This window comes from Falco biarmicus, chromosome 4 (genome assembly GCF_023638135.1).
Source record: "Falco biarmicus isolate bFalBia1 chromosome 4, bFalBia1.pri, whole genome shotgun sequence".
Classification (NCBI taxonomy): Eukaryota; Metazoa; Chordata; class Aves; order Falconiformes; family Falconidae; genus Falco; species Falco biarmicus.
Genome location: NC_079291.1, coordinates 34320537 through 34342209, shown reverse-complemented (window position 1 = coordinate 34342209; position 21673 = coordinate 34320537). Strand labels below are relative to the sequence as shown.

General features: G+C 38.2%; 1 protein-coding gene across 4 annotated transcripts in view; it reads left to right on the top strand.

The window, feature by feature from the left end:
• Positions 1-21673, top strand: part of GLCCI1 (glucocorticoid induced 1) — a 58385-nt gene that overhangs the window by 19741 nt on the left and 16971 nt on the right. For 2 of the 4 annotated variants that reach the window (XM_056338752.1, XM_056338750.1), the window contains exons 2-5: positions 1151-1302; positions 10074-10160; positions 18294-18410; positions 21491-21643. In XM_056338752.1, coding sequence (XP_056194727.1) covers positions 1151-1302; positions 10074-10160; positions 18294-18410; positions 21491-21643 — 509 coding nt within the window. The remainder of the gene's footprint in view (positions 1-1150; positions 1303-10073; positions 10161-18293; positions 18411-21490; positions 21644-21673) is intronic. The other 2 variants (XM_056338753.1, XM_056338751.1) reach the window with 1 other exon arrangement.

Below are 21673 nucleotides of genomic sequence, written 5' to 3'. Positions count from 1 at the left end.
GCATGCTGTATTATTGCAAGCTATAACCTAATTATTGTGCTGAATGCTTTGTAAAACATTGATGATGGAGCCTGACTTTTGATATCCAGCAATTCCAGATGGTATACAAAAAGAAAATGCATGTAGAGGTCAGTGGGCCACGTCTGGGCTCAGAAGTGTGCTAGTAGGTCTGCTCTCAAGTTCTGAGCAGTGAGTTGGGTTTTGGTGGCTCAGATCAGTGCATAGCATGTGACTAGCTTGAAAGTAGTCTCACTTGCAAACTTCTTTTAGCAGGGATGAGTAAAGTAGACGATTGTTGTAATGTAGGGCCTGAGGTTGGCTTATGTGAAGTCTAGAGAACGAGTATGTGAAGTAATTTTGCCTAAAGGACAAAGTAAGATGATCCAGAGAGCATGCTGTAAAACTGTTCTTTCCCACATCAATCTCATGAATCACCCTACTCACTGCTTTCCAAATGAAATACAGGAAAAAGTGTTCCATGATCTAGGTGTATGGGGAGAGAAATACAGGGAGGAGTCAAAGATTGCAGGCGCAGTGATGAGTGAAGACAAACATGGTAGCTGCCTTGACCTGAGCCGTGTCAGAGGGAAATAGTCACACGCTTTCAGCTTGCTAAGGCCTGTATTGGGATCTTGTAAATAATACAGAATGACGTACACAAGAGCAAGAAATCAGATATGCATCTTCTTAAGAAGACTTAATTTTTGTCACAATTTGTGTTTTAGTGTTTAGAAAGCTAAGCAAACTGACTTTAAAAAACCCCAAAAGTAACCAAATACTGTTACTGTGTTATATTTCCTTATATTTTTTATTTCTGTATGCCTGGCTTTCCTGAGTTGCCTCGTCGCTGTATTTAAATTTGCTTGATGTTTTTTGTTGATGAAAATATATTGCTTAAGTAGCTCAGTTTTTTGCAGATATGAACACTTTAAGCTTTGTTGTTTTCTGTAACTGTTAAGTTTTCCCTTTTGTATTTTTTTTTCCTCCTTTGTCTGATGTTACTTGCTTTGATGTGATGGCATTCTTTTCAGCTTGGCATTTAGACAAAGGTTTCTGATGTGTTCTTGCCATTGTGTGTCATAGCTAGCTTTTGACATTTCACATCAAATTTAGCCTGACTTTTTGTTGATTTTGTTCTGGTTTTCTACAGTGGACAGGCCAAAATCCCAGCAAATCAGAACTTCTGGTACCATAAGGCGAACTTCTTCTTTGGACACAATAACAGGACCTTACCTCACAGGACAGTGGCCACGTGATCCCCATGTACACTACCCTTCATGTATGAAAGATAAATCTACTCAGGTAAAAGCTGTAAAACAAGACAACAGACATGTTTCATATAATTGATGTCTTCCTGATAATACTTTTATCACCTGATTTGGAATCTTAGCTCAACTTAATTCTGAAGAAATGTGGATTCACTTAGTTCTGTTACAAATACGAAGCTCTAAAAGTAGGGTACAGTAGTGGGTTTTTTTAATCAGTGTCAATTCAGTAACATGGTATGCAACAGGTAATATTTTTATGTTGTTAGAAAACAGTTGTTAAAAATAATTTTCTGTATGTGGACAGATTTGTTGGAGCTAAATAAGCAGATTTCAATCTCAGCCTTGTATCTGGTTTATTTTGAAGCTGCTATATGCAAAATTGTGCTGAGTGCTATTTTAAAAAAAGATTCCTTAATAGCAGTGGCTGACAAGCTAAAGATTTTACTAAATCATGGTCATCTGTAGGTCTCAAGTGTATTTGGGGTGGGGAGGAGGATAGTGGTTGCTGTCAAGAGCTGATCAGTTTGTCAGTAGAGGGGAAATCAAGAAGAAGCTGGGAGTGTGCATGCAATATGGTTTTGAGATGTCCCCTCTGCTGCTTGGTAGCAACAAAGACAAATAGAAATGCTTTGTGGAGGAGCTGCCTCTTGAAGCCAGACATCAGAATAAGAGCCTTACCACCAGCTACAAAGGGAAGGCTACTGAGATTGTTTATGGCCTGATACCCTTGTGATACCCTTGGATCCTCCTCAGGGCTCTGTCCTTAGCGGGAACCTTTGGCAGGTAGGCTGCTGTGGCATTCATAGTGCTCCAGTGCTCTTTGGCAAGACGGGTGAACATTGTTTCTTGCCAGCTTCCTCCTCATGTTGGAGCTTGTTGCCCACAAAGATGATCGCTATCAAACAGGTTAAAAATACATAATTCTAAAACCCCCAAATTATTAGCAAAGAGGTTCAATTCTTGGTTTTTCAATAGTGTTATTAGGGCATGGAGCAAGTCATCTGAGTTTGTATACTAAACTCAGTTGGAAACTAGAAGAGACTATCTATCTTTGGTGGCATTTTCAATTTACAGGCCATGTAGGGATGGATGTTAAATCAGTTTTCTATCTTTTGTGCTATGATTCAGGTCCATTGTTATCATGGGTGTCCTGCAAAGAAAAATGATACTTAATGACATCCTACCTTTTGCTTATAACTGTCTTTTGCATTAAGAATTGTTTTTAATGGAAGCTTATGTTGTCCCAATGCATATGACACCTTTAAAATATCAAGGATTTTTCTGTCTTCAGAAAACTTCGCTTTTAGGTGTATAGGTTTTGGTTAGTTTCTACTGACTTGCAACTGCTTGTCACCCATTCTGCCACCATTGTTAGAGCAAATGCAGCAGCTCTTTAAATTGATTCTAGGTTTTAGTCTTCTGTGTAATAATGAATTTCTCAGGACAAGTTAGAATGTATAAATCATTTTCCACATCTCTTTAAAATATACTGTAACGTCACACAGGAAGTCCTCTGATGTGGAATGGCTTAAATGTAGAACGCTTAGGGGGAAAAAAATAAAATTTGTCTGTATGTTCCATAAATCCTATTGAATGAATTTGGGAATCTGATGATTAAAAATGAACAAGGAAACTTTTATAGCTTCTGGTGGGACCTTTTTTAGAGAATGCTGTCTTCATGTCCTACTCATTCATTTTGAAACCAGCCAGCCAGTTTTAGCAAAAAAGAAGCAGCAGTCATATTTACTGTCATGAAAGGTCTACTTAAAAAGCCCTTAATCCTGAATTTACTTCCAAGGTGCCTTCCTTTCGTAATACTATGCCTTAACATTTTTTCTGTTTTGAAACCATAATTTCCATTCAGGACATTTTTGGTAGCATGTATTTCTTAACCCCTCTCTTAAAACATATATCCATATCAAACTTTGAAAATACCCTTATGAATAGAAAATGTAGAGTACTTAAACATTCACAACAAACCTTTTCAGTAGTTACAGAAGAGAGAAACAAACTTGTTCTGTAAATATTTGTGCTCCAAGCATTTGGCAATAAAGTTGCTTTCCTAGTGAGCTCAAGTAAGTGTTTAGGTTATTTGACCCGTTGGCTGCCACCCTTTGCCTCATTCAGAAACAAAGCTGAGGGAGGAAGGAAAAAAAAAATGTTTCACCTTTTCAGCATAATCAAATGTAACAGAGAGGAAAGGCAGTACTGTTGTCATTGCAAGTATTGTTTCAAAGGGATAAGGGTAGGGAAGTTTCATGCTTTGAATTTTTGTGGATATCTTCTAACAAGGAATTGTATTAGCTGTCTTTTTATTCAAATTATGCAAAAATCAAGCATTTTGCAGTGTTTGAGTTGAAAAACTTATGTCTTGACTACACGGGTCTATATGAATATGTAAAATGTAACAAGCATAGTGATTGGCACAGCAGATTCCTTTTTTTTCTTAAATGTTTGCTGAGAAGACTTGTAGATGATCATACAATACTGACTTGGGTTATGTTTTGGTTGCATGGTTGGTTTTTTTTTTTTGCTGTTGGAGCTCTGCATAGTTTGAAATATGTCTAATTTCAAAACTAAAGATGAGTTCCAAGTTTTGATAGGATGCATGTCTGGCAAATTAAGTTAAATTAAATTAAAACCTTGCTCTTTGCCCGAGCACCAGCATAAGTACTTCTGCCACTTCATGCTTGTTGGCTAACTAACAGTTTAGCTCCTGGGAGTTCATATAATTTATAGTAGGTAAAAATAATAATACTTGCTAGTTTAGCCAAGTGGAAGATAAACAAAATAAATAAAAACAAGATAATGAAAATCAATAAACCGATTTTTTTGTGTGAGCATGTTTCATTGTAGAATAAATTATCTTGTTTTACTTCTAAACTCATGAACAGTACTGTCAGTATAACTTACATTGTAGGTGGAATAATTATTCCTCTTTCAAGGGTACTTTCTGTCCCTAATTAAACATTAATTTAAATGCAAATTTGGTGCAGTTGTGTGGAAGTGGTGATTATAGCTGTTCCAAGTTTCTTAGAATTCTTGTATTAAAAAAAAAATGGTGTCAGATTCTGGTCTTCACTGGGATCAGATGAACCTTTAATGAGTTTTTTCCAAGTCCTTGTTTCCCACTTAAGTTCTTTGAACCTACAGAGTGCACATGAATCAAATGTTTCTTCTTTCTCTAAAATTAAACCAGGATTTTTGAAAAAGAGTTCGATAATATCTTATTACTTAAACAGAGGAAATGGAATTTTGTTTGTTTTAGCTTCTGTTGCATCTTGGAGAGTAGGAACTATAGTTCATATTTCTGTGTCCCTCTTAACCACCTCAAGTGTTCAGACTGAAAACATTGAAGAGAACTACTGTTTGCTTTTGGCAAAATATATTATGACAGTCTGCACTGAGACATTTATACAATTCCAGATTTCTCAGAATTCTGCATGTGTTTAAGTTCACGTGTGTATGTGTGCATATGCATAAAACTAGTTGATCTTTAGCAAGTTTTGGATAATCAAAGGTACACCATTTTTTTTAGTAGCATTTTAAGGATTTCAGAAATGCAGGGAAACTTACTTTACTATTATAGGAAGTTATACGCGTTGATGTACTTTGTGATCCCCTTCCCAGGTTCCTCCTTTGTGATGCTTCCCTCTCCTTTTCAGTAAAATTTGAACTTTTGGTTAAGGCCATTTAAAACACAGTATAGCTTCTTTCCCTCTTTTTTCCATCTCTCTTGGGAGCACTGGTGAAGCAAATTTGTATACTTCTCCTTCATATTCTACATGTAAGTATTTTCCCCTTCTTAGTCTAAGGAATAATTCAATGTTAAATGGTTATGCCTAACCTCAGAATCTTCAGAAATATTTGGATAATAGTAATAGGTTATTAATGTAATTATTTGGTAGTAACTAAATAGTTTAAAAGGTATTTATAAAATTGAAAAGAAGGTGAGGTTAGGGATAAACATATGATGTTAATGTCATAACGAAGATACTGCCATTTAAAGTTCATCTATGTAATCTTTCTCAATCCAAATAATAAGAAAAGAACAAATGACCAAGTGGAGTATGGATCAGTGATCTCCCCCGCCCCACTCCCCATTGACAACTTAAACTGGATTCCAATATGCCTGGATATGCCTTTTTCATTGTATATGGCAAGTATGTATTATACGAATGGAAATGAAGAAAGTTTGCAAAATGCCTTTCAGCATTTTTACTTTTCTCTAAGCTAAAGAATAATGCAGAGCTATTAAACTGGAATGCTTGGCTAAAGTATGTTTTTATTCTTCTTGTGTGTGGGTCAAGGCTTTAGTGTAGTTGGCTGTCATTAGTCACCTGAGTAATGTTTTATTTTGGGTAGAAATTTTGTTGCCTAAAAATTAAGATTATAAACCAGGAGGCTCAATTACATGAAGCTCTTTCATTGGTGTATTAGTTATCGTTGCTTTCATGGGATATTTTAATGATGCACTTCGGACGGAGGGGACAAAGAGGAAGAGATACCACATCATAGAACAATGAATTTATTGTTCTTAACTTTTCTTAGCCTGTCTGATGTTTAAAAGGAGTCATCACCTATAGTCAAATTAACCTCTAACTCTTTAGGCTATTTCTTTCTGTAAAATTTCTGCAGGGCCTTTGAATACTTCAGAAACATCTGAAAAGTCATCAGACTTTATCTTCTAGTGCTGCCGTTGCGTTTCTTTTAAATGTGGCAGTTCTTAAAAAACATTATTGCTTCCCCTGTAAAACATGGATTTATGTCCTTAATCTTTGCACCCATCCCCCAGTGTAGTTAGTCTGGAATGCAGGCTAGATACAGTAATTAGAGAGAAGAGCTGGCGATAAAATATGAGATATTTGGAGTAATTCAGTCTTATTTGAGATTTAGGTAGGTTGATACTCCATGCAGTCATTCTGATCTAAATGAAGTGGAAAGAATGTAGGTGTATATCCCTGACACGGGTGGAAAAGCAAGGCAGAATTACCAAACGTGTTGGAAAAAATGCTAATCTCTGTAAGGTTGGGTGAGTTAGAACAATGGTAGTTGTGATTTACATTAAGACTGAAGAGAGCAACCAGATGTGGTGTTCTCACCGTGTCCTAGCCCATGCACATGCTTTAAGCATTGTGTCCACTGAAACTGGGACCGTGAACCTTCACATATCAAAATATCAGCGATCCTCCTCTTGAAACTGTAGCATGTGTTGCTTAATGTTTTCAAGGTTCTCCTAAATTTTTTAAAATCTTAGTTTCTGAATATAGAGTAGCAGGAATAATCCTTCAGTTTCATGAAGTTCAGTTCATATTTAAGTGATGCTGTAAATTTGTTTTGGCTCTGAAATATTACCAGTTTGACAGATAGTGCCTGTGACCTCTCTTAATGCAGTTTTTGACTTGAGGTGCAGCAACTTTGGTTTCATTTATTGTAATCCAGAAATTTTTCTTCAAATACAGTTCTGAGGTACTTTTTAAACTTTCATTATTTTTTTAATATGTTTAACACATGGGAAGTACACTTGCCGCTTCAAATGAAGGCTTCCATGGATAAGCCTGTTCTGTAGAAGTTGTAAATAAAGAGGGGAAAACAATTTTCATGAAATGTGGCATGTCAAGGGTGCTGTATACCCCCATCTTATTTGTGATGTAAGTTACAAACTTTGTGAGATATGAGGTGCTCAGACATGAGCTAAGCTTACAAAAGTAGAGTTTCTGTTTGCACATAAGAAGTGTGGAGTTCTTTTGTTTGGGTTTTGTGCCCCCCCTTTTTTTTTGAAAAAGCTTTTGCTTGGATGTAAGCATTTTAGGTTACAACCCTGAAACTTTTGTCATATGTGGGTTACAGTGTATTATAAGCAGCAATTTCTAGGGTTTGAAGAAGACTGCTTGCTATAATAATCTAGTAACTGCTTATGTTGTGTTATTTTTTAACCTTTTTTTCTTCTTTCCATCTGAATATAAATAGCACTTCAGTGTAACATTGCCTGACCAGTACTGTGCTATGGACCTCATATAGTATTTGTAATCTAATACTGCAAATAAAATTGAGGGACACAAATAGCATGCCCCCTCTATACTGATACTTTTATGTACATTTTGAAATGCCCCCTCTATACTGATACTTTTATGTACATTTTGAAAGACTGGGACTTGACTCAATTTACCAGAGATTAAAAGCAATCATGTATCCTTGTCTCAAGGGAGATAGTATTTGAGTGGAAGAGAGTTGATACTTTGATAAGCTTTAAGGATTCCCATCTCTCTGCTAACAGTCACCAATACTGTTGGTGAAGTTCTTCAGAGTGTTGCTATAAGTTTGTTTTTTGCCTTTGCTATCAATATCTGTGCTTATTAAAAAATACTGGCAAGCTCTTGCTTTCTACATATATTTTGTGGGTTTGGTTTTGGGTGGTTTTTTTGTTTTGTTTTTTGTAACAGTTACTTCTCTTTGTTGAGAAACTCACTTTGGCTTTTTAGATGCTCCATGTCTTCTCTGTTCTGGTTATTAAGCTGTAGTTGAAAGGCTGTGAGCTTGTAGTGATCCTTGGTACACCCTCCTGCACTACAGGTAAATATTTAAGCACCTGAAATGCCTGTTTCTGCTTTGTCCTGGAGTAGTCCTCCATGCTATGAAGCTGCGTTGTGCTCAGAAAACACTCTTTGGAAGATAAATTTTTGAAGAATTCCCTTTGCATTGATGTTTTTTCTGGTTTCGTATGAGGTTTCAGCTGTATTTGGGATATAGTAAAATACTTTAAGAGAAAGTCAATTTAAACTGGAAAGTAAATTGTAATAGATTGTGAAAGCCCATGATTTTGAAAAAGGAGCAAGTTTTCCCCATTTTCTCTAGTTGTTCACAAATCTGCAAGCCAGTTCAGTGTTTAAAAAACAAAAGCAATACAATGTCTTTGAGGCAGAATTCAGGGAGGTGGTAAGTACCCAGTCTGCAAGAACAAGTACTTGGTTAGAACATGGCTCTGCTAAAATGCAGAGCAAGCGAATGCACACACAGGTGGTGTGCCTGTGGCAGAGGCTGTGCTTTGGTTGGGGAGAGTCATGGGTTGCTTGGCTGAAGGAATCCCATATGTTAAATAGCTAGTTTAACACTTCACTCTTAATATTTTTTTTTTCATAACTGCATTATCTTCTGGCCTCTTCTGCAGACCCCCACAAAGAGAGTCATATAATAAATATGCAGAACCCTAACTTTTATGAAGACTTGTTTTTCCCTTTCTGGGAACATGCAGCAAAAACTTCATTACTGATTTTTCTCCATTGTGCTTTCTAATGGCTCACGCAGCTTGCTGGGCCTTTGGTGGAATATTCCTGGTGGTGTAAAAATAATGGAGAAAAATCCTCACCAAACACATGGGAAATGCAGGGCTGGTGGAAAACACAGGAGGGGTATGTAGGCCTGTGCACACAAAGTGACTTGGCACATGAAGTACTAGCACTTAGCAGTGAGGTGCTGGGCAGTAGGCCATATTAATACTATGGCAGTGCAATGATTATTAAAGTATAGCCTGTGCTCTGAAACTACAGCTCAGTGCTTAAAGGTGCCTGGTGTGGTGTGCTTGGCTTGGGTGGCTGGCGCTGGAGGGCTGCCTCCACCTCCCTTTGCAGGGTAGTGAGGGAGAGGAGCTGCAGGTGTTTTTGTGGTGTTCTCCAGGGTGATGCCTAGCCTCCTTCCTGAGCAGAACACTGTCTGCTACGTGTGTGGGTGCTCCAGAAGTTTCTAGACCCTAGAGAGGAAGCAAGAGTAGCTGTGGAGGAACAAGGTTTCCATGCAGGAGGAGGAAGTCCCAGGGGGTGGTGGATCCCAGGCCCTATGTGTCCTGCTGGGCTGGGGTCCTGTCTCCTGTGGTGAAGTATCAGCAGTGGTCCCCTCCCTGGAAAACCTCACTGCCAAATTCTCATAATTTTCATTGTTACAGTTTTATTTCTTGCAGCCTTATTGTGAAAGATTCAGCTAATACTAGTAGGAACTGTTGAAAAAAAAAAAGCCTGTTTGTTTTTTCTTTTCACAGATTTATATATGTGTCTGTAGACCTGAGTTTTATATGGTTCATACCTCAAACTGTCCATGGATTTTAGATGTCCCCATTGCTCCTCTGGCAGCCAGTGACTCTTGTTTGGAAATGCTGGTGGATAGCCTCACTTTTCCAGTAGTCTTGTGGTAAATAAACACAGGAGTTGGGAGATCTGGCTTACAGACCCTTCTCAGTCTTTGGGGTTTAACTTCATAAATCCTGCATCCAAGGACAGTCCAAACTTCTGGCCTTGCAGACAGGGCTGGAAAAGGATTACCCATCACTGTTCTGCTCATGTAGGTTGGTCCCAAAAATAATAAAAAGTGTATCAAACTCTGCATCAAGTGAGCGTTAGCAAGAAGGAATTGATTAACTGGCCCAGTGATTAAGGAAGACAGGTGGGAGGAGTGAATCCTGGCTTTTGGTCTCTGTTTGAACTTTTTTTTTTAACCTGGTGGTTTTCCAAACTGTCCATTGAGTGGAAACTAGAAATGGATGCCAAAGTGCAGATGTGAGTAGACAGGTAAGGTTTTCTTTGATTGTCGGGCCTCAGATTCCTTCTTCGGTGACGTGCATTGCCCTGCTCCATGGTAAATGCAAGTTTATGAAGCCTTAGTTTTCTATATTCTTTTTATTTATTGAGATTATTACTGCTGCTTATCAGATCCTGAAGTTTATTTTCACGTGTAATGCCTGCACTCTGACACTGCAGATAGAGTAAAGCAGTAATGTGTGCCAAAAGGTTTTTTTGGTTTTCTTTTCCCTTCTAGACACCTAGCTGTTGGGCTGAAGAAGGAGCAGAAAAGAGATCACATCAGCGTTCAGCATCATGGGGAAGTGCTGATCAACTAAAAGAGGTGAGAAGTTTTGCACAGTGGAGCCTTTCAAGTTTTAATATGCTTAAGACATTTTTTAATTCCTATCTAGAGTCCAGGAAACTGCACCCTTTCCCTCTGCTCTGTTGTTTTTGAAACAGGTTTTACCTCCAACGTAAGAGTTGTTTTAAGAGTGGTTGTTATTTTATGCCTGTTGGATTTCCTCCCTGCCTACTACACAGTATTGGCTGTGAAGGAGTGGCCAGAGTGAGTGCCGTGGAACCAGCTTGTTGTTGCTTACTAACTTTTCTCTTCAGAGTTGCCTTAGCTAGTTTTCTGTTCTTTAACACCGCTCTCCTGAAACAGGCAAAGTATAAGTTGGTATGTTAGCATATTCTTGTTTAGAAATGTGATTCAAGGTTTACAGCGGAGATAGAGAGAACATCACTTTGATAAATGAAGAAGGAGGGTAGGTGTTGATACAGTAACGGTATGATTACTTGAAATGCTCTTTAATCATATGTATTTTTCTGTAGACTACAATTGCAAATAGAAAGAACTCACCAAAAGTTAAGTGGATTCACATCATGAGAAAGTAGATAAGAGTAAAAGCTGAAATGACAGTATTTCAGTTTTTGTCCCAATAAACTCCATTCTGTTCAGAGTTCATGTAACTCTAGCTCTGTCCAATACCTAAGGGCTGACCTGCAGTCAGCTCCATGCCCCTGTCAGGAGGGGTGCAGCCTCTTCAAGAGCTACACCTTTATTTTTAAGAAGTGGATCTTGCAGCATGTTCTTATGGGATGGCACTTTTCCCTGATACTCTGGGCTTTTTGTGTCCTCTCTCCTGGCTCCATGTTTAAAAGGACATTCAAAAATGAGAAGAAAGTATACGTTGCCTGAGGAGACGAGGTTGCTGGCAGTATATAGTCCTCTTCCAGACAGCCAGTGATAGGAAGAACAGTTGTCAAGAAGGGCAATGTAAGTTTGATTACTTGAATTTTAAAATCAGATTTGACAAATATGGAATAATCTTGCATTCCATTGGTGTCAATAGCCTCATATTTAAAGATGAGGACCTGGGCTAAACAGAGGTCAATCCAAAGAGGGTTGTTTATTCCTGTCTCATTGAATACCTGTTACGAAACCCATCATAGGTAATTTATTAGTACACGGGCCTTCAGGTGCCTGGGTGACTTCATCTGCAGCTGTGGAGAAGCACTCAGAATTGCAGATTAAGTGACCGGAAATTAGTGCAGAATGAGTTTTGTGTCTGCAAAGTTTTGGCTTTACCTACCAGCACAAAGGAATTGTAGCAGGGGCAGGAACAGCATCAGCATTTCCAGGGTAACGCTTGCTTGCTTTAACTGAGAGACCGTCCCTCGTCTTCTGGCAGTTCCCTATCAAGTTCTGCAGCAAGCAGCTTTTCTTCACCACAGGGCTGTGGCTGTCAGTGATAGCGAAACCTTCAGCATGTAAGCAAGTCTCTGCCATTTGATAACAGTGATCCATTGTGCTGGGTTGCCATCTTCTTTATGGAGTGACCACAAAAGAAATACAAGAAATGCGGGGCCAATGTGTCTCATGGTTCCTTTCTGATAGAATACAGTAATGGGCAAAATGGGATGTGTGGAAGGGAATTGTTTCTATCCAAATTTTGCAGTGGTTATTCACCCCCAAACCTCCCCTTGTCATCTCCATTTGATAGTTCTTCCCTTTCCTCCAACAGTTGTCTTGCCTTTTCTAGTTCCCCAGGTTTATAGTCCCAGTGTCATTCTATGTGCATTATCCAGCCAGTTTTTGCCTATCTTCCCTTACTTGAGCTCTTACTCAGGTACTTTTCAGCTTTCTGTCTGCGTGCTCTCTCTCTCTCTCTCTCTCTCTCTCTCTCTCTCCATTTTTTGGCTTCTATTTCATGCCTTTCTTTTTTCCTTTCCCTCCCTGTAAGTCCTGTTCCAACTTCTCTGTCTGGCTACTTAATGCCTGTGTGGTAGGTGTTAAGAGTTTTTCAATACCAACAGTATCTCTGCACTCAGTTTCTTTGTGCCACAGTAATTTGCAGTTTCTGGAAGGAAAAATTCTCTGGGGCACTTCTATTCAAACTGTAAAGCCCACTAGGGACAGAATTACTTGCAAATGCAGCTGTCAGTTCCAAACATCTTTCTTGACCCTGTGCAAACTGAAATTTTTGTTAAAGTTTTGCCCAATGTAAAGATTTTTCCAAGGGAATAGAGGGGCACGTTCTTCCAGAGCATTGGACAGCAGAGCTTCCCAGGTAAAAAGCTACCATGATGTGTTTTAGCGCATAACATGGTAAAATGATTTCCACCTCCCTTTCATTTTAATCTCATTCTTAAAACAGCTCTTAATACTTGTACTGAAATCTCTGATGGGAAGGGGATAGGTGAACTGGATATGTTACATGGTAGACTTCAGAGAAAACTTGACAAAGCTATAGGTAGCTGAAAGCAAGAGCTTAAATAATGGAAATGAAAGTATCACCTCTCCTGGGTGACTGCATTTGTTATGAGTAACATAGGTAACTTGTTCTGCTCAGCATTTGGAATTGTCTCCCATAGATCTGACAGTAAACAAGTAGATAGCTGTTTACAGTTTCCTTGGCTTGTCTTAGCAGTTTGGATTCATGTTTTCTTGTTCCAACAATTAACGGACTGATTTCTAGCATGTATTTTTTATTCTGTTGATACTGTAAACTAGCCAACTACTTGTATGCATAGTTTTAATTGTTTTTGATAAAGATGATTGAATGTACTTTTAAATTTAAAAAAAAATAGTGTTTTTTTTCTTGGTTACTTTTAGAGCTATTGCAATTAAATTCATTTATTCAGCACAACTGGGAGCTCTTTTTAGAAGATGTACATTTAAAAAAACTAAAAACGAATCTATAGACTTCAAGATCCCAAGCAAGCAATTAATTCTGTATTACCACATTAAAAAAAAATTCATTTGGGGTAGTTGAAAATCATTTTGCCCTTGAATTGAAATAGGTGAGTGTCAGGATTGAATCTGTCTAACAGTGAAACAGGCAATGCTTGCTTTATTGTAGTGGGTCTATTGAAAAATTTAAAACTCCTCAGTTCTCAATATGAACTTTGTAATGATAGTGTGCTTTTTTAATCACTTCCTAATAAAATTTACCTTTTTTTTAATCAGTCTGAAGAGTTCTACTGCTTGTTTTTAAGAAGTCTTGAATATAACTTGAATATAACTAAGACAATGCCAGACTCCTTTAACATTATTTTAAGAGATACACATCTTAATTGGGAGATAAAGATTGCTATTGGTCTTTTTACTGGACACAAACCAAGCAGTGATTTGAACCACTGGTATTTTTTTTCCCTTTCAACCTGAAAGTTAGGTTGAAATTCTGTTGAATAGGGATAATTTTAGTTATAACTTACCCTGAAGTGGAATGTACTCAGAACTGGAAAACCCCCAGGATTTAAAACAAATACTTTTCAGTTTGTGTAGGTTTTTAAAGACATGAGTATTTCAGACAGCTGATTTTTCACTTCTCTTAAGCACCTCTGTATGCTGGATCTGTTACACTGACACCAGCAAACCCCACTGGAAGATCCCTTTTGCTCTCACAGAGTACTTGAAAAGGACTTTGGAATAAAAGGGAATCAAATATGAGAGCTTGCACTTTTTATGTGCTTTCATATATGAATTGAAAGATTGCATTCAAAGACTTAGGTTGAATTTCTAATGCTTATTTTGCTCTTTGACCTACTGGTTAACTTGTTTATTAACAAATGGTTCATGAATGAGTTAGAATCTGCTCTCATTAATGAGGAGTTTGTGGCTTGTTCAGCAATAGGAAGTTACCATGTTGTGTAGCCTGATGTATGTATATGTGGCCAATACAACCTATTGACTGGTAAATATTAATGAGCGTTTGGACAGGAATGCTGAGATGTGACGTGTTCCTTCGTATTAGTAGTCTGCAGACCTAGGTCTCTTCAAATGAAAAACTATCAGGATACTCAGATTATTCCAGTGTTGTAAAGAACCAAACCAGTTTGCTTATTTCTCAGGTTTGTGCCATTAGTTGTATTAGACTGCATGAATATTACAAGTGGTGTAGACAAGATTCATGTTTATTTCAAGTATACTTTTAGCTGTAAAATTAATCAGCAAGCAAAAAATATAGGTATTTTTCCCACCTTCTTGTTTGTTTAATAATCTTTGGTCATCTTACAGTTAGTTGTATAACAGTAAACCATCAAGGCTGAACTGCAAGTTCGTGCCCTGAATGACCTGATGTAGGTTTATTACTGTTAGGATGCACTGATCTTTGTGTTTTCTTGGGGGTTTTTGTCAGCTTGTTTTGGTTTTTGATTTTATAAAACTTTAAAGTACATGAAGAAAAGAATCTTTCTGATATGTTAACAAATATTGCAGGGAACAGCCTCTCGAAGAGGAAAGGCTGAAAACATCTTAATCTTTTTGAAATGCGCACAGATATGTGCCTTGTGTTCCCCTGCCATACAGTCACGTGAGAGGACTTGCCAAGTATGAATTAAAAGCTAGATTTTGAAATTTACTACAATATATGTTTACACCTTGTAAAGTAGCAAAATAATTTTAAGTAATTGTATCTGAACAATGTAAGTAGGGTTCCAATTGTGTTTGTTCCTTGAGGAGTACCTTGATTTTTTAAATTTTTTAATTTTTGTGTTTTCAGCTGTATCATCTAAGAAGACACTTGTGTTATTCTGCCCACCTTCAAGCTAGGTAGACAGGGAGAGCATTTGAATTGGTATACTGAAATGGTGACATTTTATGGATCTGGGTGCACATATGTGCAAGGCTAAGGCTTTAATGTCTTCAGCAGCTTGATGGTTTAGAGGATACACATTAGATCTTTTGTGATGATTTACATGTGTTCCTTAATGTGATTGTGTATGCCTCAATCACCTTCATGCTCAGTACTTGGGCATGTGAGGGAAACGGTCACCCCAACCCCTTTCTGTTCTTAGCTGCCCTGTTAAAATGGAGTGGTTTTTTACTGCACTTTTTCCCCCAGCATAGCACGTTATTCCTTTTCTGCCTCGTCTTCCTAAATGAAATATCTGTATTGCTGCCCTGAATGGAGTTAAATTTCAGAATGTATTTACAACAGTGTAATGGCTGGATTTTCCAGTAAGTAGATGTTTCCCTGATATCCCTTACTTTGCACCATTTTCTTTGCACAGTCAATTCCCTAGCTTGTATTGGTTGCATTGGTCAAGTGCCCAAGAGACAGAATCTGCTGTTTCTTTGAGATACTTGCTAAGACAGGTGCCATCAAAACATACATTTCAGACTCTTCCCTCACTACACAAATTGTATGTTTTCCTAGGATTAGTGTGCCTTATACCTGTCTGCAGCTCACTTTGGTTATGTTTGATGCTCTGGTTGTGCTTCTCTGCTGCTGGGGAAGAAGGTGAAGAGAAACTTTGAAGCTAGCACAGCTACCTCTTCTGTTAGTATTAGTGGCTTTATTTGAGTTTGAGATGGAAGATAATTGCAATAAAAAGACAATATTGTAGAAGGAAAAAAGCTATTGGGATTTAAAGATTAGCTTTAGTAAGTGGTGAATCTCAGTGAAGAGATGGAGCATTGTTTAGTTTGGAGGATTCTTCTGTCTGTGTGCTTGGTTGCACTACCTGCTTAGTGTGGCTGCTCTGAAGCTGGATTTTTTCTGCTGGCCTCTGTCTTCTGTGCTGGAGGATGAATAAAAAATGGAAAATTCCTTTTTATATGCCCATCCTTCCTTTCTCATTTTTTTTTTTTAATCTGATGGTAACTACCACATCATGGAAAGCTAGGGCCCTTCAAGTTCAGGGCTAAGGACAGATGATCTGGTAAGGCATATCTGTTTCTTCACTGCATGGCGTGTTTGGCTTCAGCGATTATATCGGCTCCAGATACACAGTCAGATTCGTCAACAAGTTTTCATTTTTCTGTTTATCCCCAGTGACACAAGAAGTCTTTTCTTTCTCTTACTGTCAAGAACTACTGACTGTCAAAATAAAAATACTCTTGAGGTGGCTTAGAGAACCTCAGATTCCAGGGGCCCACGATTCCTTTCAGGGTATCAGAACTTCAAGGTTTTGGTTAGCCTAGAGACATACCAGCCTATCAACACTCTCCCATTTAGTGCTTTCACTCTCCAGGTTTTACAGTGAGAGGCTATGCTTTCAAAGATTCTCTGTTTGTGACAGAAATCAGTCGGCCAGATCTCTGAGGTGGAATTGTATAGATCTTTTTTTATAGCATGTTCCTGAGGAAAGCTCAGAAAGCCAGATTTTATTTAAAGAAAAAAATAGGATATTTAACTTTTTAACTGTGAGGAAGCACACAGCATCAAGGAGAGGCAGCAGAAATGAAAGATTCATATACAGCTCTCCTTGCTTCCTGATTATTCTTGTAGCCAGCCATCTTAGTCTACTGCTGCCTTCTGATCTGGGCATCTTTTTTCTCTTCTGTTTTTAAAGGGGAAGATGAAGGTTATTTCCTTGTTCTCCCCATTCTCATGTAAGATCTACATCTTTGTAGAAGTAGGTATACTTACCAGACTAGTCACCTACTTGCTTTTTCATCTCTCTGTGGAGCTAGGTTTCCTAATTGCCATTACTCCTACTGAGAGAATGAGGAAGTTCTGGGCAAAATATTTTTTTTGTAGAGGTAAAGTATGTCCACAGATTCCTTTTAAATTTCTTCCAGCATGGTACCCGACTTGCACCTTCCATGGAGAGATTAGTCTCCCAGTTCTGTAAATCTAGCTCGTCTGTGTTAGAAACTCAGTCATATTAGGGCTCTGTCTTTCTAGGTGCATTCTACACGCAGACCCTTTTGGAAGTCTGTTGCTGAAAGGTGAAAGTATTCAGCCATTTCTGATTAGCAGTTCTCCGAATATGGGTAACGAGCTGTGGCAAGACTTGATATGAAGCCTTAAAGGTGGATCCTTCTTTAGTGAGTGATACCAGAAATACCACAAAAAAAGTTGACAGCCTGGAGCGGAGCTCATCCAGACCTCTTCACCAAGCACTCTCATCTCTGAGACTGTGAAGAGTGATGTGAAGTGGTTCTGTACCACAGAGTTGCTTTGCAGGAGCTCTAGTGATACATCCAGCTACTTGGAGTTAACCACGGAGTGCGTACGCTTGTAAGCTGTCACTTGGAAAGAGAGGTTACTTTTCTTTGAAATATGAATTCCATGTGCATTCGCTTCTCCTTACTTGCTCTTTAGGTTTTTAACAATTGTATCGCTAGCTGAGTTAAAAATTAAATGGAGCCATGCATGCTCTGCCTTATAAGCTAGCGTGCTGAGCATGAGGAATAGTGGGGCTGGAACCCAAAGGAAAAGATTATCCAGTCTTAAGGAACCATCTGTACCTGTTGTGTGAAATTGCACACAGTCTAAACTTCTGAGACAATGCTTATAGAGGTAAATGCTCTCTCTCATCTAGAAATTATCCAAGAGAAATTAATGTTATTTATTATAAATACATAAATAAGGAATAAATCCCCAAATGAAATTCTTTGTTTTCTTCTTAAAGGAGCAGGTCAAATGGATAATAGCTTTAGTTGTATTTGACCTTTAAAATACGTAACTTCTTATTCAACATCTTTGCAGCAGACAGCAGAAAAGATAATTCTGTCTGCCTGAAAAAACCTGTGATAATTTAGCCTGCAGGGAAATGCTATTAAATGTATTAAATAAGTTCTCCAGGATGAGCAATGGATGTTGATTGCCAGTAGTTTGTGAAGGCCCTTCACTTCTATGATGAATTATCATAGAAAATCATCGGTTTGGTTTAAGATCAAATAAGTTAAACTGTAGGGTATAGGCCCCAGTTTAAACCAGTTATAGCCTAGAAATTGCTACAAATTCTTACTCTGACTGCTTTTGTTTGCATCAGTTATTACAGTGCTTGTTTGTAAACGAGCAAGTTAAGTAACTAGACTAAGTTCAGATTGGTGAATAGGTCAGATGCTTTGGAGAGAGTATCTTCTAATAAGCAGAAAGAAGCTTTAATGTTAATGCTTTGAGAGAAGGCAATCCCATGTGCTTGTAAAATCTTTCAAAGAGGACTTAAAATGGCTGTGAATCACTTTATATGCCATTCAATAACTCATTATCACTTCACCTGAACTTCTTTTCAGCAGATTGCCAAACTGAGGCAGCAGCTTCAGCGCAGTAAGCAGAGTAGTCGTCACAGTAAAGAGAAAGAACGTCAGTCACCTCTCCATGGCAACCATATAGCAATCAGTCAGACTCAGGTAAGTAGATAGTTGCTTATATTAACAGCCTCCTACCTTATCAGGGTTGGGTGAAAAACCTGCTGTTTCTTCCCATCTTTCTTCTGTTTATTTTCTTGTGTGGTGCACTGAAATGCTTAACAACCTGATACCATTGCATCTTCACTGACATTTATCTGATAGTTGTCATATAATAAAAGAAAGAAAATGTAAGCAGGATAGCAACTAAAATATGTCAAGATGCTGTAAAAATTCTGAGTGTGGCCAGATAAGAACGTGTTTCCAGGGATACATACTTGCTTCCAAGTCTAATTTTTGCGGTACGCTTTCAAAAACCTCTGCTCCTCTGGAAGGTATTCGCTTATCAGTTTCACAGCCCAATTTCATCTCAGCTGGTTAAAAAAAATAAAAATAGAAAATAAATAAAAAGTACCAAGGCTAAGCAGTCTGGATTGGCAGCCTAACAATTAATTAGTCTTTAAGCAGTAAGTAACAAGCTAACAGATTGTTATGAACGGACTTGTAATTCACTTTACCACGTATTCATCAGTAAAAGACAGCAATCCTGTATCACCAGCTTTGAGGGAAGATCTCATTTCCTTATCCTATTTTAAGAATCTTACTGATACTTTACTTATTGGTCAATTCTTGGCCAGAGAGGCAATTTCTATGTGACATCAAGGAAGACAATACTGTGGTGTTTACTTTCTAAAAAGAAAGTGATAATTCACCTTGAATTTAAACTCAGCTGAAATCAAGGTGGTGCATGTGAAACTGGTGACTTTTTTCTAGACCGATGACTAGAGAGGAACTGTCACACTATAGGATAAAAGTCTTGTTCTACATGGCTTTATCTAGGAGAGACCTCTTGGTTGTTACCGTAGTTCAGAATCATTATCAATAAAGGATCCTTTCTTCTAGCATGAGAGTTTGTACTTGCAGTGGCTATGTTTTCAGTCATTGCAGTGTATTTTGAGAGCTTACATCACGCTAAATGGAAAAATTGCTATCATCACCAGCCTGTTCTTGTTCTAGACACTGTGACTTAAAGTAAAACCTCCATCAGGCTTCAGCAATCTTTAAGATGCAAAATATTATGTGTAGTTTATGTTGATGACCATTCTCATGTTCTATACCCATGGGCATTGTGATGACTGGACTTCTTTTAGCCATCAGTGTATGTGTTTGATATCCTCGTCTCTGAGAGGTTAAGCTCAGGCTCCTAGCCTGACAGCCTCTGTTTCCCGTTGTATTACCGATTCTTCAAAGTGATGAGTGAGTTTAGGCAAATTTTAATACAGCTGATCATTTTAACACTAGCCTGGCTAAGACAGTTTTTGTTTTCAGGTAACTTTCGTGTTCATGAAGTTAGAAAAATTCAGTTCTGCTTTGAGTACATCTGTATTTCTCCTCTTATGAACATGCTGACACACATGAAGAATAGCTTTGGACAGATTCCCTGGCCAAATTACCTGACTATGGAGGCAGATTCTCAGCAGGGTACAATGGAAGATGCCCCATGTAGTGTCTGTTCTAGCCTTTACAAACTGCCAGTGAAATTGAAACCCAATTATGAGTTCTAAAGCTCAGGCGAGGTTCAGCCAATGACTTCGTGAACCTTAAGTCACTGTAGAAAGCAGTTAATCATGTCTCATTTAACAGTTGCAGACATTTGAGTCCTGATTAAATTTTACGTACAGTGGATCCTTAACTTGGACCCCATGTTACTAACAGGCCACCATGTGAACTCCTGAAGCGTTGGTTCTGTCAGTGTATTTTCTGACTGCCTTTTTAAATAGCTAGTGTTTTAGAAAGAAGAGGTTGAGGTGTGATGGCTTATCCTTTATTTTCCTCCTTCTGTTTGGATAAAACCTCATGGTTAAAGCCTAATCTTGTGATGAAGACACACAGGAAATTGATATTCTTCCTGAAACTTTTATGCCTCTATAACAAAGGATCCCACTACATTTTGCATAGAAAAAGGTTTTGCTTCCCATTTCAAGGTAAGCTGTAGCAGGTACCTGTTCTTACTGTGACTGTAAACGGTGGCACAGTCTTTGACGCTGACTGAAATCCACCTAGGACATGTGCTTTGAAGGAACACTTTAGTACTTGAAGCTCACTTTGTCATGGCTCATGCAACATTTTGATTTCTCAAGAAGGTGTTCTCCGATGAGGCTGGTAAAGTTTTCAGTGCTGGAATCATTGTGGGAAGCTGTCACTGTCAGGTCAGAGAATGCCTGTACACAAGTGATGTGCGCCTTTGGAGCTGCATATTGGGCAATGTTCATCTATCAAGAACTCAGAAAAAATTTTAGATTTTGTCTTAAGCATCCTGTGATTCTTTGAACAAGAAAAGAACATATATTGGGACGTGAACGTTGTTCATGGCTGTCAGCATAAGTACATCTATGCTGTGTAGCTGCTGCCAAGGTAGCTTTTGAGGTTGACTGCAAGATGCATCTGCACGCTTTTGAATGGTTCCTGTTGGTAAGAGAGCTCCGCTCCCAACAGGTTTTTCTGAAAAACATACTTGTATTTATTTACATGCATGATTCTTAAACTTGAAATGATTTAAGAACTTAAGTTCTGAAAAGCTGTAAGCTAATGAAATTAAAGGTTCAGAACAAATGCTTTATTTTTCATTCACTAAAGCCAGCTAAAAGAGAAAAGTACAGTGAGTATTTCAGTTGTGTGGTTAAGCCTTAGGAACGTTACGAAATGTCTTTTGGGTCCCAGTTAAACCATCAGCCCCCCCACCCCCCATGTGCTCCCCATCCCCCTACAGTGTATTCTGTAGTCAATACATCTAAAAAAATATGTATAGCTGCCTACATACTGATAAGTGAAGTAGTAGAATGCTTTTGTTATAGGACACTTCTTTGAATTAAGTAGAGGTAATTGTAGTGGCTTTTGATTTGTGCAAACATTTTTTCTTATTTAAATTTGCCAAGTAAAGACGATCTTCTAGATGGTAAAAGTAATACACAGCTTCTTGCTTTTTAAGTTTATTTAGTACTTTAGTGCTTAGAGTTTTGGTCTCAGGCTTCTGTCTTTATTCCATGTTCCAGCTTCAAATCATGTTACTCTCTACCTTCTAGGCTTCTATTTCCAGATCAGTCCCTATGCCACTGTCAAACATTTCAGTGCCAAAATCAACTGTTTCACGTGTGCCGTGTAATGTAGAAGGAATAAGCCCTGAACTGGAAAAGGTATTCATTAAAGAAAACAGTGGAAAAGAAGAAGTATCCAAGGTAAGCTTATATTAACATGTTTATGGTTGG